The sequence below is a fragment of the Podarcis raffonei genome, chromosome 12 (assembly GCF_027172205.1).
Source record: "Podarcis raffonei isolate rPodRaf1 chromosome 12, rPodRaf1.pri, whole genome shotgun sequence".
In the NCBI taxonomy this organism is placed as follows: Eukaryota; Metazoa; Chordata; class Lepidosauria; order Squamata; family Lacertidae; genus Podarcis; species Podarcis raffonei.
In genome coordinates, this window is record NC_070613.1 from 45,704,083 (window position 1) to 45,719,647 (window position 15,565).

The 15,565-nt window shown below is 46.1% G+C and overlaps 2 protein-coding genes across 6 annotated transcripts in view; one reads left to right on the top strand and one right to left on the bottom strand.

Moving 5' to 3' along the window:
- The window catches only part of SH3BP5 (SH3 domain binding protein 5), a 49,534-nt gene extending 35,774 nt beyond the window's left edge, over positions 1-13,760 (top strand). Inside the window, exons 4-9 of the mRNA XM_053359171.1 lie at positions 1,547-1,711; positions 3,011-3,141; positions 6,918-6,960; positions 8,289-8,508; positions 10,100-10,357; positions 13,391-13,760. Of these exons, the coding sequence (XP_053215146.1) occupies positions 1,547-1,711; positions 3,011-3,141; positions 6,918-6,960; positions 8,289-8,508; positions 10,100-10,357; positions 13,391-13,566 (993 nt within the window). The 3' untranslated portion in view covers positions 13,567-13,760. The remainder of the gene's footprint in view (positions 1-1,546; positions 1,712-3,010; positions 3,142-6,917; positions 6,961-8,288; positions 8,509-10,099; positions 10,358-13,390) is intronic.
- CAPN7 (calpain 7) overlaps positions 1-15,565 on the bottom strand; it is an 86,729-nt gene that overhangs the window by 30,181 nt on the left and 40,983 nt on the right. Inside the window, exon 21 of one of the 5 annotated variants that reach the window (XM_053359158.1) lies at positions 427-639. The exons of 3 other annotated variants lie outside the window; for them this stretch is intronic. In XM_053359158.1, coding sequence (XP_053215133.1) covers positions 612-639 — 28 coding nt within the window. In that variant the 3' untranslated portion in view covers positions 427-611. Of the gene's footprint in view, positions 1-426; positions 640-15,011; positions 15,279-15,565 lie in introns of those variants that run through there. One more of the 5 variants, XM_053359157.1, reaches the window with a different exon arrangement.

Here is a 15,565-nt window from a genome sequence, read left to right on the forward strand (position 1 = left end):
CATCATGTACAGATTAGGGCTGAGTGATAAATTGAGACATCGTCAAAAAACAGTTTGAAGTCCGTATCATGATAATTGGTTTCATAATTTTTTAACCTGGCAATATACTGCAAATCATGATGTGTGGGTGCTATGCAAAAATTCATGGTGCAGGAAAAACCGTGACGCCAGCCAATACCTCTACATAGGTCCATCTTTATTTTAGACATTGCATATAACAGTATATCACAATGTTTAGTTGGTGACATACCGCAAGGTTGAAAACCAGATATGGCCCAGCCCTAAAATACTAAGAAGGGACGCAGGTGGCGTTGTGGTCTAAACCACTGAACCTCTTAGGCTTGCCGATCAGAAGGTCGGCGGTTCGAATCCCCACCACGGGGTGAGCTCCCGTTGATCGGTCCCAGCTCCTGCCCACCTAGCAGTTCGAAAGCACGTCAAAGTGCAAGTAGATAAATAGGTACCGCTCCAGCGGGAAGGTAAATGGTGTTTCTGTGCACTGCTCTGGTTTTGGTGCTCCGTTGTGCCAGAAGTGGCTTAGCTGGCCACATGACCTGGAAAAACAGTCTGCGGACAGGTAAATCAAATTAGAAGTTGCCCACTAATGGTATTTAAGGATACCATTCATTGGAGGGCAAGCTGAAATCAAAAACAAGATGGGGAACCATTAGGCAAAACTGAAACCCAGCAATTATCCATTTCTCCCCCCCCCCACCTCCGCCACACAAACCAGCACAAAACTTTGGCACTGGTTTGGAATCAATTGGGCAAGGTTAGGTTTGGGGTGCATTAAGTCGTGGCCCCGATTTGATTTGTCAATTACTCAGTTTGGGTTTGCTGCACAAAATGGCTCAAAACTTGCACAAAGCTTTGGCATCATTTTTTTTTGAGGGGGGACCTGAAATTTCAGGGTCACAGGTTAATAGAGCTCCAGAAATGAATGTTTCTCTCCATAAGGTTCCATGCGTCGGTGGAGGGTCAAAACCACCGACTCTTCGTGACCCCATGGACCAGAGCATGCCAGGCATTCTGTCTTCCACTGCCTCCCGCAATTTGGTCAAACTCATGCTGGTAGCTTTGAGAACACAGTCCAACCATCTCGTCCTCTGTCGTCCCCTTCTCCTTGTGCCCTCCATCTTTCCCAACATCAGGGTCTTTTCCAGGGAGTCTTCTCTTCTCATGAGGTGGCCAAAGTATTGGAGCCCCAGCTTCAGGATCTGTCCTTCCAGTGAGCACTCAGGGCTGATTTCCTTAAGAATGGATAGGTTTGATCTTCTTGCAGTCCATGGGACTCTCAAGAGTCTCCTCCAGCACCATAATTCAAAAGCATCAATTCTTCAGCGATCAGCCTTCTTTATGGTCCAGCTCTCACTTCCATACATCACTACTGGGAAAACCATAGCTTTAACTATACGGACTTTTGTTGGCAAGGTGATGTCTTAACAAAGTCAATAAAAGGATACCGTTTTGTGTCTGATCTTCCCTTCTTTTGTACGTGTTGAAATCCGTTTGTGCTAAATCCCTGCCTCTCTCTTGCATCTTTTAGGCACAGTTGGAAGCTCAGAAAGCAACCCAGGATTTTCAGAGAGCAACGGAGGTCCTCCGAGCTGCGAAAGAGACCATTTCCCTTGCTGAGCAGAGGCTGCTGGAAGATGACAAGCGTCAGTTTGATTCTGCCTGGCAGGAGATGCTCAACCACGCCACTCAGAGGGTAAGATCTGTTGCTGACATGCCTTGGAAAAGCTGTGCCTCTGCTGCCTTGGAGAACGGGGAGCTAAAAATTATTGGATACTTTGGGCAGGCAGATGGAGTTGATCATCGTGCAGAATATTGGGTGGCGTGCATTTTACAGCTGGCTCTTGCAAGCAGGGAAGAAGACACACAAATCGTTTGCACTGTTGCATTTTCCAACTTCTACTACGAAGTGGGATTAGTCTTGCTGTGAGTGTAGGTCAGAACGTTGTGTAGCGAAAGAAACTGTGCCAACGAAAAGGGAATGGCAAGACAAACTGTTAGAGTATATTGAACAGGCAATTAGAGATCACACTAGGGGACTCGGGTGGCGCTGTGGGTTAAACCACAGAGCCCAGGACTTGCCGATCAGAAGGTCGGCGGTTCGAATCCCTGCGACGGGGTGAGCTCCCGTTTCTCGGTCCCTGCTCCGGCCAACCTAGCAGTTTGAAAGCACGTCAAAGTGCAAGTAGATAAATAGGTACCGCTCTGGCGGGAAGGTAAACGGCGTTTCCGTGCACTGCTCTGGTTTGCCAGAAGCGGCTTAGTCATGCTGGCCACATGACCCGGAAGCTGTACGCCGGCTCCCTCGGCCAATAAAGTGAGATGAGCGCCGCAACCCCAGAGTTGGCCACGACTGGACCTTTACCTTTTAAGTGCCATAACAAGTGCTCAGAAGCAGAACTGTTGTCTCTTTATGACCCTCACCCATTTGTGTTTCCATACTGAAAATTTAGTCAGATAGTCAATAATATGTTCCTAATACTGATACATATTCTCGCTTGCTTGCTCATACGTGTAAGGTACCTGCCTATAACCACATTCACATACTAAAGAATTCTTGCTAAGCATTTACAGCAGGGGTCGGCAACCGAAGGCCTGTGGGCCACAAATGGCCCACGGGGGTCGTTTTACCGGCCCACGAGCCGCCCGCTTGGCAAGTCCCTGCGCGCTGCGCTAAACTGACACAGCACGGGGACTTGCCAAGCGGCGCCAGAAACCGCGTCGGCGCATGCGCAGATGCCAGAAATTGCATCTGTGCAGACGATGCCCACAGAGGGGGCTCCGTGGCAGGGAACTGGCCCAGGCAAGGCAAGCCTTGCCGACCCCCGATTTACAGCTTCCATTTTGCAGATCTTGGTGGCAATTGCCAGCCCTGGTATCCTTGACTGAGAACGTGCAGAAACAGTGTCCTTTGAAAAACATACCCAAGCTATGCATCGTAAGAGGCCTGCAACTGCTTCAACTCAAAACTGCTGTTTCTCCCCCCTCTGTCAAGGTCATGGAAGCAGAGCAGACGAAAACCCGAAGTGAGCTGGTGCACAAGGAGACGGCTGCCAAATACAACGCGGCCATGGGCAGGATGAAACAGCTGGAGAAGAAGCTCAAAAGGACCATAAATAAATCCAAGTACGTGGAGATGTTTGCAGTGCGTCCACTGGGCCAATTTCGCACGTGCATGGATTGACATTTGTCTGTACGTGCTCTAGAACAGGGTTTCCCAGTCTTGGGTCTCCAGCTGTTTTGGGACTACAATTCCCATCCTTTCTGATCACTGGTCGTCCTCCTTAGGGATCATTGGAGTTGTAGTCCAGCAACAGCTGGAGCCCCAAGTTTAGGAAATTGTGCTCTCTGGGGTGATGTGAAACTCCTAGGTTTTTTATTTAGGGCAGCTCTTTTCAAGAGCAGGTTTTTTTTTGGATAATTTTTATTGATTTTAACATATAAATTATAAAATGTACCACAAAACTTATCACTTATACAATCTTTTTAGACTTCCATCAGCACCTCTGATGATCCACCGTTTTATCTACTTATTATACATTTCTTAACTTTATATTGCCTTTAAATCTCTTAACAAATTATCCTTCCCCTTATCCATTTTTGCAATACTCCCAAAGGTACTCCTTACAAAACTTCTTGCAAACCTACAAATGTCGTCTGATCTTCACAAATACTTTTCAAATAGTCTGTAAATTTACTCCAGTCTTCTGTGAATTTCTGGTCTCGCCAGTTTTGAATTCTTCCTGTTAAGTTTGTCTAGTTCTGCATAGTCCATTAACTTCATCCTCCATTCTTCAATCGTAGGTAATTCTTCTGGCTTCCATTTTTGGGCCAATAATATTCTTGCTGCTTTTCAAGAGCAGTGTTAGGGGATGGTTCACAGAGGCCCCAAACATGCACTTGGCCCTAGATTTCCAACCTCTCCTCCCCCCTTCCCCCTTTCTTCTTATATTTTGACAAAGTTATAATCATACATAAGAATAAAAATGTGCACCCACCACCGAGACCATTCCACTGTAACTATCCAACCTCCCAAAATTTCAACACCTCTTGTGATGGTTTGACCCCTTTCCGTTTTATCAGTACAGATTCTACAAACACCCTCCATATCTCCTCAAAATCATTTCTCCTGCATGTTGCCCGTCTTACCTTAATGACACCTGTTGATTTATCATTAATAGCTATATCCCACACCTCTTTATACCATTCTTCCATTTATATTCTGCTTGCCCCTTCCACCTCCTAGCTATAATTCATGCAGCTGTCAATAAATTTGTGAGCAAGTCCTTCCTAGCCTGTGATTTCTGTTAGCTCCTTAAATACCCTTTGCCCAAAAAATTGTACATATTTACACCCCCACCACATGTGAACATAATTCCTGGTTTCCTGACATCCCCTCCAACATAACACCAAATATTCCTTGTTTATTTGATTTCATCTGACTGGTGCTAAATACCATTTCCAAACTTAATTTATAATAATTTCTCCCCACTTCTGAAACTTTGTGTTTTGCTTTCCCTCTGAAACCTGGCCAAGATTTGCATGTCTACGTATAAAAAGTAGCGCCTGCAAATTTTGTGTGTGTCATGGGTCTGTGCCTTGAGCCTAGCAACGCCCCAGGCTCTTTTCATATCTGCAAACCCTCACTTGGGCGTTTCAGTTATCAAGTGTCCAACACACATCTGTACCACAAGGCAGGACCATGTGACCCAGCCAAATAAGATATGCAGGTTTGAAGCAAGTGTGTCTTAATGGCGAGTACCGTATATCCTCAAGTATAAGCCGACTTTTTCAGCACATTTTTTATGCTGAAAAAGCCCCCCTCGGCTTATACTCGAGTGAGGCGGGTGGCGGTGGCGGCAGGATGAGCTGTGCTTCACCCAACCGCGGCTCCTATGCCTGCTCTTGCAAGCGGCAGAGGTGGGCAGTGGCAGAAGCGGCGGTGTCCTTTCAAATTACAGTGGTACCTCGGGTTACATACGCTTCAGGTTACATACGCTTCAGGTTACAGACTCCGCTAACCCAGAAATATTACCTCAGGTTAAGAACTTTGCTTCAGGATGAGAACAGAAATCGGGCTCCGGCGGCGCGGCAGCAGCGGGAGGCCCCCATTAGCTAAAGTGGTGCTTCAGGTTAAGAACAGTTTCAGATTAAGAACGGACCTCCAGAACGAATTAAGTACTTAACCCGAGGTACCACTGTATTTCTCATGAACAGCCTCCACAGATCTTCGAAGGGAAGCTTTTCATTTTCCATGCCTCTTAAAATGGCAAAATGGATTTGGGAAGGATCAGGCAACAGGTCCCTCAGCAGTTAATTGAAAACAAAATGCAGTAGCCGTCTAGGGACTGGCTTCTACGTGGGCTGTGGAACACCTCATAATTAGCTCATTTTCACTGCCTGCACCAGGCTGTGTGCATGTCTATTCTTTCTTAATGTTGCTGAAACTGTTTGCGAATGAGACAGAATCCAAGGTTTTTTTCCTTAAAAGAGGCTGGATTCACAGAAGAAACAAGGCAGCAACTTCTCTTTGTGTAGAAATTGTGCCATATGTTGTTTCAGACTGCAGACCTTGCTTTTCTGTTTTTAAACCTGTTTTCACTTGACTATGCTCCTCACCAGCACAACTTGTTACATAACCCTTGCCTAATTTACCAGTAGCCGCTGCGTTTCCCACCCTAGGCTTATACTCGAGTGAATAAGTTTTCCCAGTTTTCTGTGGTAAAATTAGCTGCCTCGGCTTATATTTGGGTCGGCTTATACTCCAGTATATACGGTAAATTCTGTTCTAGAGGAGGGACTGCAGGGTTGCTCTAGATAATCCAAGTAAGCAAGCCAGTCCTATTAGACCTCATATGCTTCCTCCCGGTATATGACGGTGTGTCAAAGCAAGTGCGATCCCACCCCTTTCTGGTGCTTTGTCCCATCCTTTTCCTGTCCCTCATTCCCAGTGTTTCTCAAACTTGTTGGACTACAACTCCCATCATCCCTAGCTAGCAGGACCAGTAGTCAGGGATGATGGGAGTTGTGGTTCAACAACAGCTGGGGGCCCAAATTTGTGAAACACTGCACTTATCCCCCCAAAATATGACCTTCTGGAGAAAGCAGGTTTGTTGCGCAAGTCCAATCACCTATAGTTGTGCTACCCGAATTTGCCAATACAGTGGTACCTCACAAGACGAATGCCTCGCAAGACGGAAAACTCGCAAGACGAAAGGGTTTTTTTGTTTTTCGAGCTGCTTCGCCAGACGATTTTCCCTATGGGCTTGCTTCGCAAGACGGAAACGTCTTGCAAGTTTGTTTCCTTTTTCTTAACACCATTAATACAGTTGCGACTTGACTTCGAGGAGCAACTCATAGCACGCGGTGTGGTAGCCTTTTTTGAGGTTTTTGAAGACTTTGGTGATTTTTGAAGCTTTTCCAAAACTTTTCCGACACCGTGCTTCGCAAGACGACAAAACTCGCGGAACGAATTAATTTCGTCTTGCGAGGCACCACTGTATGTGATGGAACCGGATTATTTTCCAGCTGGAACTCACCAAAACACAGTTCTGGCCCCTCTGAGGTGGGCACCATGCCATTATAAGAGAACAAGGGAGGCGTTCCTGGTGAGTTCCAGCACCTCTTTTTCTAGAAAAAGAGCACTGGGTGGAAGCCTACCACAAAATAGCAACTGTTTTGTGGAACTGACTGGGAAGACAGGAGCTGTGCCCTTTGTGTGTGGTGGACACCAAGCACAGGGGCAGCCAGTCTTCCCACCAAAGCTTTGATTGCTTCTAGAACATTCTCCGCAAAGCCTTGCATGAGCTTGGAGCAGAGATCCTCTCCATCCTTCTCTGTGGATTGTTCTACCACAAATGATAAAATCCATTCTCTCCTCCCTCTCTGTGTTCTCCTTACAGGCCTTACTTCGAACTCAAGGCGAAGTATTATGTACAATTAGAGGTACGTATCAAATACATCTTCCAGGAGTGACTGGCAATCTGTAGCAGACCTGTTGGAAATCACGACTGTAGTTGATGCGTTTCAGTGAAAAAACTTGTCTGTATGCTTAATCATGTCCTGTCATAGGGATAATAATAATAATAATAATGATGATAACAACAATAATAATCTTGTTTGGATTTAACTACAAAGATGATGGTTGGGAAACGTCATGCAAAAACAGGGGCCCTATTCAGGCTTTCAAAACCCTTGTATAATTTAAAACTCTAAATGGGGGGGGGAGGGGAGAGAAGTTGTAGCATCTGATTTATTGATTTTACTTATACAGTGGTACCTCGGTTTACGAACTTAATCCGTTCCAAAAGTCCGTTCTTAAACAGAAACCGTTTTTAAACCGAGGCACGCTTTCCCTAATGAGGCCTCCCGCTGCCGGTGTGCCTCCTACCGTTCAGATTCCGTTCTTAAACTGAGGTAAAGTTCGCAAACCGGGACACTACTTCCGGTTTTGTGGAGTTTGTAAACCGAATTGTTCGTAAACAGGACTGTTCTTAAACCGAGGTACCACTGTATGCACCCAAAGTGGCTTACCAGCAAACATTTGAAACATCTCCGCGCTGGCAGTTGCAGAAGAGGGTTCTATAATTCCATTCCTATATGCCAGGGTGATGGTGTTGGAATACAATTCCCATCAGGATCAGCTGCCATGGTCTGGGTTGAGGGGTTGATGGGAGTTGGAGTCCACACATCAGGAGGGCCACAGGTTCCCCATCGCTGGAGTGGATGAAGTTCTTTAGCTGGACTTTAATCTTCTTCTTCTTTGACAATCAATCATAGCCGAGTAAGATTGTCTTCCATAAGCACAGTTTTAACAGTGGGTCCGTAAGTGACTGTGGAGACCAATTCTGGATCGCCACGCCCTTCCACAGTGGGGACATAGGTTTCCGGGCAGGAGTTGATCACGGAGAGGGTTTGCCAAGCGTGCCTTCCTCTTAGCACGTTTCTCCCTTTCGTCCTAAGTTTGAGTGTCTTCAAAGTCCACGACACCTTTGGTAAAGGCTGTTCTCCAATTGGAGCGCTCGCACGCCAGTGTTTCCCACTTGTCAGTGTTTATACTACATTTTTTTAGATTTGCCTTGAGAGAGTCTTTCAGCCTCTTTTGTTGACCACCCGCATTACGCTTTCCATTTTTAAGTTCAGAATAGTGTAGTTGCTTTGGAAGATGATGATCAGGCATCTGAAGAACATGACCAGTCCGACGAAGTTGATGTTGAAGAATCATCGCTTCAATATTTCGGCACTTAACATGTCTCTTCCACTTGCTTCGTTAGCAATTGAAGAAGACCGTAGACGATCTGCAAGCAAAGTTGGCGTTGGCCAAAGGCGAATACAAGACAGCTTTGAAAAACTTGGAGATGATCTCCGATGAGATCCACGAGAGGCGGCGAGCCTCATCTATGGGGCCCAGGGGATGCGGCGTGGGGGCTGAAGGCAACAATGCGTCGGCAGAAAACCTTTCCGTGTGCAAATTAGAGCCGGATAATATCTCCAGTAAGTAGAAGGAAATAGCTGTAGAGTTTGCACCCTGTCAAAGACCACTATTCCACAATGACCTTGTGGCGCTTTGTGCAGTTTGGTTCCTATCCACTGGCTTGGTGTGGATATCAGGGTAAACCATGGTTTAGCACGATAAGAACAAGCTTCCATGATCCTAAGGTTTGCATGCTTCCTCCTTCACCGGTGTAGCTGCAAGGAGTTTGGGAGCTTCCCCTTCCAGTTTGGATGAAATTCAGCTTGTTGTGTCATCCAAACACTACAAATTGTGATTGATTGTTTTGAAACAAGCCAGTTTCAGACCATGGGTTATGAAGCTGCCCTGTTTAAGCCAGCCACAGCTAACCTTAACCATAGTTTAGAGTTTCAATGACACACTAAAATATGGTTTGTGGAAACTGGAAGAAAAAGCTTCTGAATTCCTCCTTACCACCATGACAGAGAAGAGGGGAAGCAGGAGGTATGAGTACTGCAGCAGCAACTAAATTATGGTTTAGCCTAATACACAAATGTGGCCGTAGAGAGCTAGTGTGGTGTTGGGATTAGAGTGTCGGACCAGGATGAGGGAAACCTGGGTTCAAATCCCCACTCAACTATGACCTCTTTTGCAGACTAACTTGTGTTAGCTTTTCTCTACTTTGGCTGTGATTCTTGCTTACGCTGAATTTCCGTTATCCCTTTAACCATGTAAAAAAATATCGTATCAGGCAGTTAAAAATCCTTGCCTGAAATACAGTTTGAGCTTAGGCCAGCGGTTCATCCACCCTGACTGGGCGACCTCAGAGCACCTTCTCTTGACACGTTTTGTATTGGAGAGTTACTAGAAGACAAAACACATTCTTGTGGCAGAACAGTGTTGTTTGTAGGTCACCACGGCAACTAAACACAGCACGGAAAGCTCTGCAGCGTTGACCCTGAAGGACCCACATCTGTTAAAGCCAGCCACTTTCCCTTTTAAAATAATGGAAATGGCAACTGGGAAGGGATTGAACCTGCTGTGTCCAGATGAATCACTGACTTGTCTCAGGATAAGAACTATCGTTCCCACCCAAACTCGTATTTATTTATCGTCAATAAATAATATTCCCATTGTGAAGCCTGTGGCTTGCCTCCCGCAGTTTGGTCAAACTCATGCTGGTAGCTTCGAGAACACTGTCCAACCATCTCGTCCTCTGTCGTCCCCTTCTCCTTGTGCCCTCCATCTTTCCCAACATCAGGGTCTTTTCCAGGGAGTCTTCTCTTCTCATGAGGTGGCCAAAGTATTGGAGTCTCAGCTTCAGGATCTGTCCTTCCAGTGAGCACTCAGGGCTGATTTCTTTCAGAATGGAGAGGTTTGATCTTCCTGCAGTCCATGGGACTCTCAAGAGTCTCCTCCAGCAGCATAATTCAAAAGCATAAATTCTTTGGCGATCAGCCTTGACTGGGTAGACTTCAGAAAACCAGTGTCCGTATACTGTTTGTATCTATTGCCCTTGAGAGGACAGGGTTCATAAACAAGAGGTGCAGACATATGGAGGACTTGGAAGGGAAATCCTCCTTCTAATCAGATTTTGCTCTCTGACTTTTTTTGCTCTCCGATTTTGCACAGTGGCTTCGGAAGTATTTGAGGACGACACCTGCAACAGCCTAGTGTCCGAAGACGACTCTGAGACCCAGTCCGTATCCAGTTTCAGCTCTGGCCCGACAAGCCCTTTTGAGACGCCATCTCAGTTTCTCCCCGTGGCACGGCCTAGAAGCCTGGATCTGTCCAGCCCCATCTCGCTGTCTGAATTTGGCATCTTTCCTCTACTAGGACCTCGCAGTGAATGCAGCGGGGCTTCCTCTCCTGAATGTGAAATTGAAAGGGGTAAGTTGGACCAGGCTAGGGATTATTAGGAAAGGGATCAACAGGCTTGAAGGTCTGGGGGGTGGGTTTGTTCATTTCTCCCCATCTTTCCCCACTGCAAATGGAACATGTGTAACCAAGTAAATCTATGAGACATTCTAAGCTGGGACACAGGTGGTGCTGTGGGTTAAACCACAGAGCCTAGGACTTGGTGATCAGAAGGTCAGCGGTTCGAATCCCCGTGACGGGGTGAGCTCCTGTTGCTTGGTCCCAGCTCCTGCCAACCTAGCAGTTCGAAAGCATGTCAAAGTGCAAGTAGATAAATAGGTACCACTCTGGCGGGAAGGTAAACGGCGTTTCCGTGTGCTGCGCTGGTTCACCATGCTGGCCACATGACCTGGAAGCTGTACGCCGGCTCCCTCGGCCAATAAAACGAGATGAGCGCCACAACCTCAGAGTCGGTCATGACTGGACCTGATGGTCAGGGGTCCCTTTACCTTTACCTTTAACTGGGCTTTGAAGACTCGCAGAAGGTGTTATAAGGAGAGACACCTTTGATGAAACCTTTACCTTTAAGCATCTTCTAACCCACATAAATAGGGTGGGACCAAAGCCCAGCCTTCCTCTGCCTTTTAAATCTCTAATAATACTTTTATTTATTTATACCCTGCCCATCTGGCTGGTATTCTCAAAGCTCTCACCCTTCAGCTTTCTGGCTGTCGTGCGGCAAAGTATGTCAAGCTTAGCCAGGAACAAGTTTAATCTGTAACTTGCACCCTCCCTGTACTTTAAGTGTGAAATCATTCTGCGAATGATTCCTGAAGCAGGAAGTTAATGCCTGGCTGAAGGAAAATTCCAGAGTTTCCAGTTCCAAAGGTGACAGACCAGTCTTGCACAGCAAGGGGTTTCTTCTGATGAGCGTAGAGCATTTTTCACCCAAAAACGATAGTGCTGGTATCTTAAAATAAGTCACCAAAAATCGGCAGCAAAGAGTCAAAGCTAACAGCTGTAAATAAAGCTCATGGGATGTGGTGGTTGACGGGTTTATTGTTGCTTGAAGAAATGGAAAGGAATACCAATGTGTTTTTTTAAAAACAGAAAACAAAATGTGTGCTACCAGTGCTAGGGGAGAATAGTGCGAGAGACGTAGGAGACTGTGGGTATTACGACTCAATCTTACAGCTGTGTAGCTATACACACACACACACATATATATATATGTAGGGACGCGGGTGGTGCTGTGGGTTAAACCACAGAGCCTAGGACTTGTCGATCAGAAGACCGGCGGTTCGAATCCCTGCGACGGTGTGAGCTCCCGTTGCTCGGTCCCTGCTCCTGCCAACCTAGCAGTTCGAAAGCATGTCAAAGTGCAAGTAGATAAATAGGTACCGCTCCGGCGGGAAGATAAACGGCGTTTCCGTTTGCTGCTCTGGTTCGCCAGAAGCGGCTTAGTCATGCTGGCCACATGACCCGGAATGTGTATGCTGGCTCCCTTGGCCAATAAAGCGAGATGAGCACCGCAACCCGAGTCGGCCATGACTGGACCTAATGGTCAGGGATCCCTTTACCTTTGTGTGTGTGTGTGTGTGTGTGTGTACACACACAAAAACACACACAAATAGAGAACATGCTGTTGCTTTCAGAGAACCTTCAGCTAAAAGGTTAACAGTATTATGTTATAATAGCTTATGTTATAATAAAAAATTTGCACGCATGCACACACTGGGCTGCTTTTCTTCCTGAGGGTTCAAAAATTGAAACTTACTAGGGGCTGCCATCCCCAATTCCTTTGCCAGCCTCCTTTCTGCCGCACTTGGTGAGCTCCTTTTATACTTCCTCCTCCTGCCCTCCCAGCTTGCCCTGCGGGCCACCCCTTCTTCCGTAGTATCCCCCGCTCTCCTTTAAACAGCTCACCTGGGCTGCCAGTCCACCCTTACTCCTTGCTTGCTCACTAGCCTGCTGGTCTCCACTCTCAAGTTGCTGTGGCCACCTGTTGGAGGACATGCAAACTGCAGCACGAACACAGGATTACAATTTTATTTCAGAGCAAGAAAAACCAAGAAGAAACTTGTGCCGAGATTAGGTAGTTCAGGAGGAACTTCAGTGGGGTTGAAAATGGCAGAATGGTCAACGTACTTATTGGGGAAGCTCCCCCCAATTCCAGTTATATCCCATCATACTTCGAATGCAGTGCCTTTTGCTTTACAGCTTGTTCCAAATTTCCCGAGATGAATGGGGCAAGGGGGATCCCCACGGTATTTGTTAGGATCCTGTATTTGCTAGGTTATTTTATTCTGTGAACTGCTCTGGGATCTCTTGAAGGGCGGTATATAAATTGAATAAATGATAATAATAAAATTGTCAGGGAAGGGGCTGTAGTTCAGTGGTAGAGCATCTGTCTGGATTCAGGATAGTCTCCAATGTTAGTCATCCTTTGAGTAAAGGTAAAGGGGCCCCTGACCATTAGGTCCAGTTGTGGCCGACTCTGGGGTTGCAGCGCTCATCTCGCTTTATTGGCAGAGGGAGCCGGCGTACAGCTTCCGGGTCATGTGGCCAGCATGACTAAACTGCTTCTGGCGAACCAGAGCAGCGCACGGAAATGCCATTTACCTTCCCGCCGGAGCGGTGCCTATTTATCTACTTGCACTTTGATGTGCTTTCGAACTGCTAGGTTGGCAGGAGCAGGGACCGAGCAACAGGAGCTCACCCCGTCGCGGGGATTCGAACCGCCGACCTGATCGGCAAGTCCTAGGCTCTGTGGTTTAGACCACAGCGCCACCCGTGTCCCCTATCCTTTGAGTAGACCCACTCAAATTAATGGAGGTGCCTAAATTAAGACCATTAATTTAAGTGGATTGACTCGTGAGTAGAACATAGCTGGGTACAACCCTTATTCCCCGGCATCTCAAGGTAGGGGTGGGAGACCCCTGGCCAATCAGCATAGACGGAGCTGGATCAATGGTCTGACTTGATACAAGGCAGCTTCCTAGGTTCTGTAAAACCCACGTCGTTCCATGATTCACACTGCTGAACCTTTCCATCTCGTCTTCGCAGGGGACAGAGCAGAAGGGGCAGAGAACAAGGCCCTCGACAAAGCAAACAAGAACCGGAACAGCCACTCCTCTTCCAGTGGCCCCACGTTGGACAACCGGATGAAGCAGCTGTCCCTCCAATGCCTGAAAGTCAAAGATGGGATCTGCGCAGACAGAAAAGTAGTGCAAATCGGCTGAAGTCGACGTCCCCTCGGAGCGGAGGAGGAACCTCTCGATTAATTTATACAAACTTCTCTTCTGCCTGCCAGAAGAACCTTGTGCCAATAACTATTTAATACATGCCAAATCTTTTAAGCATTTACTCTTTAGGAAAAACTGCGCTGAGAGTTCCATCGGTGTTGAGGGCTGAGGTATGTGTTTCCGCATTTTTATTTTAGAAATGCAAGCAAAATCTTTCGCCGTGACGGAAACCGGTCACAAAACATCCGCTGCGCTTTGCAAGACACTCTGGTAGCAGTTTTGGCAGAAGCAATAACTAGTTGCGTTCCGCGTATGGAGTTCTGTGCCAGTCGGGAAACGGAAGACCGAACCAAACGTTTAGGAGGAGCAGCCAGTGTCCATTTTGTAGGCAATGCCCGTTTTTTGAGCTGGGCTGCTGTTTAGACCAGTGGCCTAGCCTTCTACTTTCAACATCTATATTTATATTTTGGATTATAAAAGGATACTGTTGCATGTGACCGAGTCTAGAAACCTTCCCCGAGTCTCTAGACCTCATATACAATTAAAACGTATACCTCAAGGGTAACATAAATATGTTGTTAATATTGATGAACATGCCCTTTCTTAGTGTACCATGTTTCGGAGAAGATGTCCCAATTATTACGGATCTAGTAAGAAAAATGAAATGTACATCGGAGCTGTTACAGACGACTTTCTCTGGTATGGCTGGTGTCCGTTGCTAGGTAGGAGCAGGAAAATATTATTTTTACACCTTGGGCCTACCAAGCTGGAAGAGGGAGTTGTCCTGCATGAACAGATGGTCTATTTGCCAGTTAGGGGTCTAAGGGGGTGAGTGAGTACTTCTAAATATCGCTGTAGGTTGTCATGTTATAGGGTTTGTAGAGTAATTAAAGGACTTATAAATTTAGCATCCCTCGAGGGAAAAGAAGTCGAGTACGATTGGGAAGGGTGTCAAAGCATGTTCAGCGACAGCTGTTACGCAGTAGAGATGTCGGGTAGTTATGCTAATAAGAGGTAGTTAAAATCATAGGACTTTTGTTTTGGTAGTTAGCATTTCTGAAACTGACATATGCCATTGCTAATAAAACTTAACTCGTTTCCTGGGCTGCCCCGTCCTCAGATTTTCTGTTCCTTAGCTTAGTTCTGTTGTGTTTTTTTGTCCCCAACTACAGTTTCGTGTAGCTATTCTGAAAACAAATGTACAATATATATATATATATATATATATACCCTTCGCACTACAGTGAATGTTCCTTTCACTCTTCAGTTTTGTTTTCATGTGCAGTATGGTTCTGTTGAAAGTGCTTAAAATTCTTTTAGGGAAGCCTTTACAAATTTGTTCCCCTCAATATACAGACAATTTCCATTTGTGCGTTTGGCTTATGTTTCGACTGAGGAAATGAACTCTGCAAGTGCCAAATGGAACGGTGAATAATAAAGCGAAAACTAAACAGTTGTCGTGTGTGTTTTCTTTTTTTCTCTGATACATGGCAAGATTCAAGCTTGGAAGTCAGAGCGAAGGGGTACAATTGTTTGTCCCATTTGTGGCACAGTGATAAATAGTAAAAAGAAAACCACCCAAAGCTCTGGATTTAATATTATTGTGTGCACCGTAGACTCTTCCCTTGAGCATCCAAGTTGCAGAATTAAAAAGCATTTCAGCCATTTAAATATATATTTCTCCCAGACAGTCCCTGGCCTCAGGCTCACTATGTTAAAGAGACATGACACAAAAGGAAAAGCGGTTAGGAGGGAGGAAATAAAAAAACAAGCTCAGTCACAAATGCTTCATCACACAAATGCTGTCAATGGAAAAAAGTGACAAGTGCGATGCTGTAGGATTCTGTCCTGGGCCCATCGTTGTTCATCGTCTTAAAAAATGACTTGGATGAAGGAATTGAGGAGACGTGCATCAAATTCGCAGAGGACACCGAACTGGAAAGGGTAGCTAATGATGCAGAAGACAGAATCTGAATTCAAAATGACCTTAACAGGT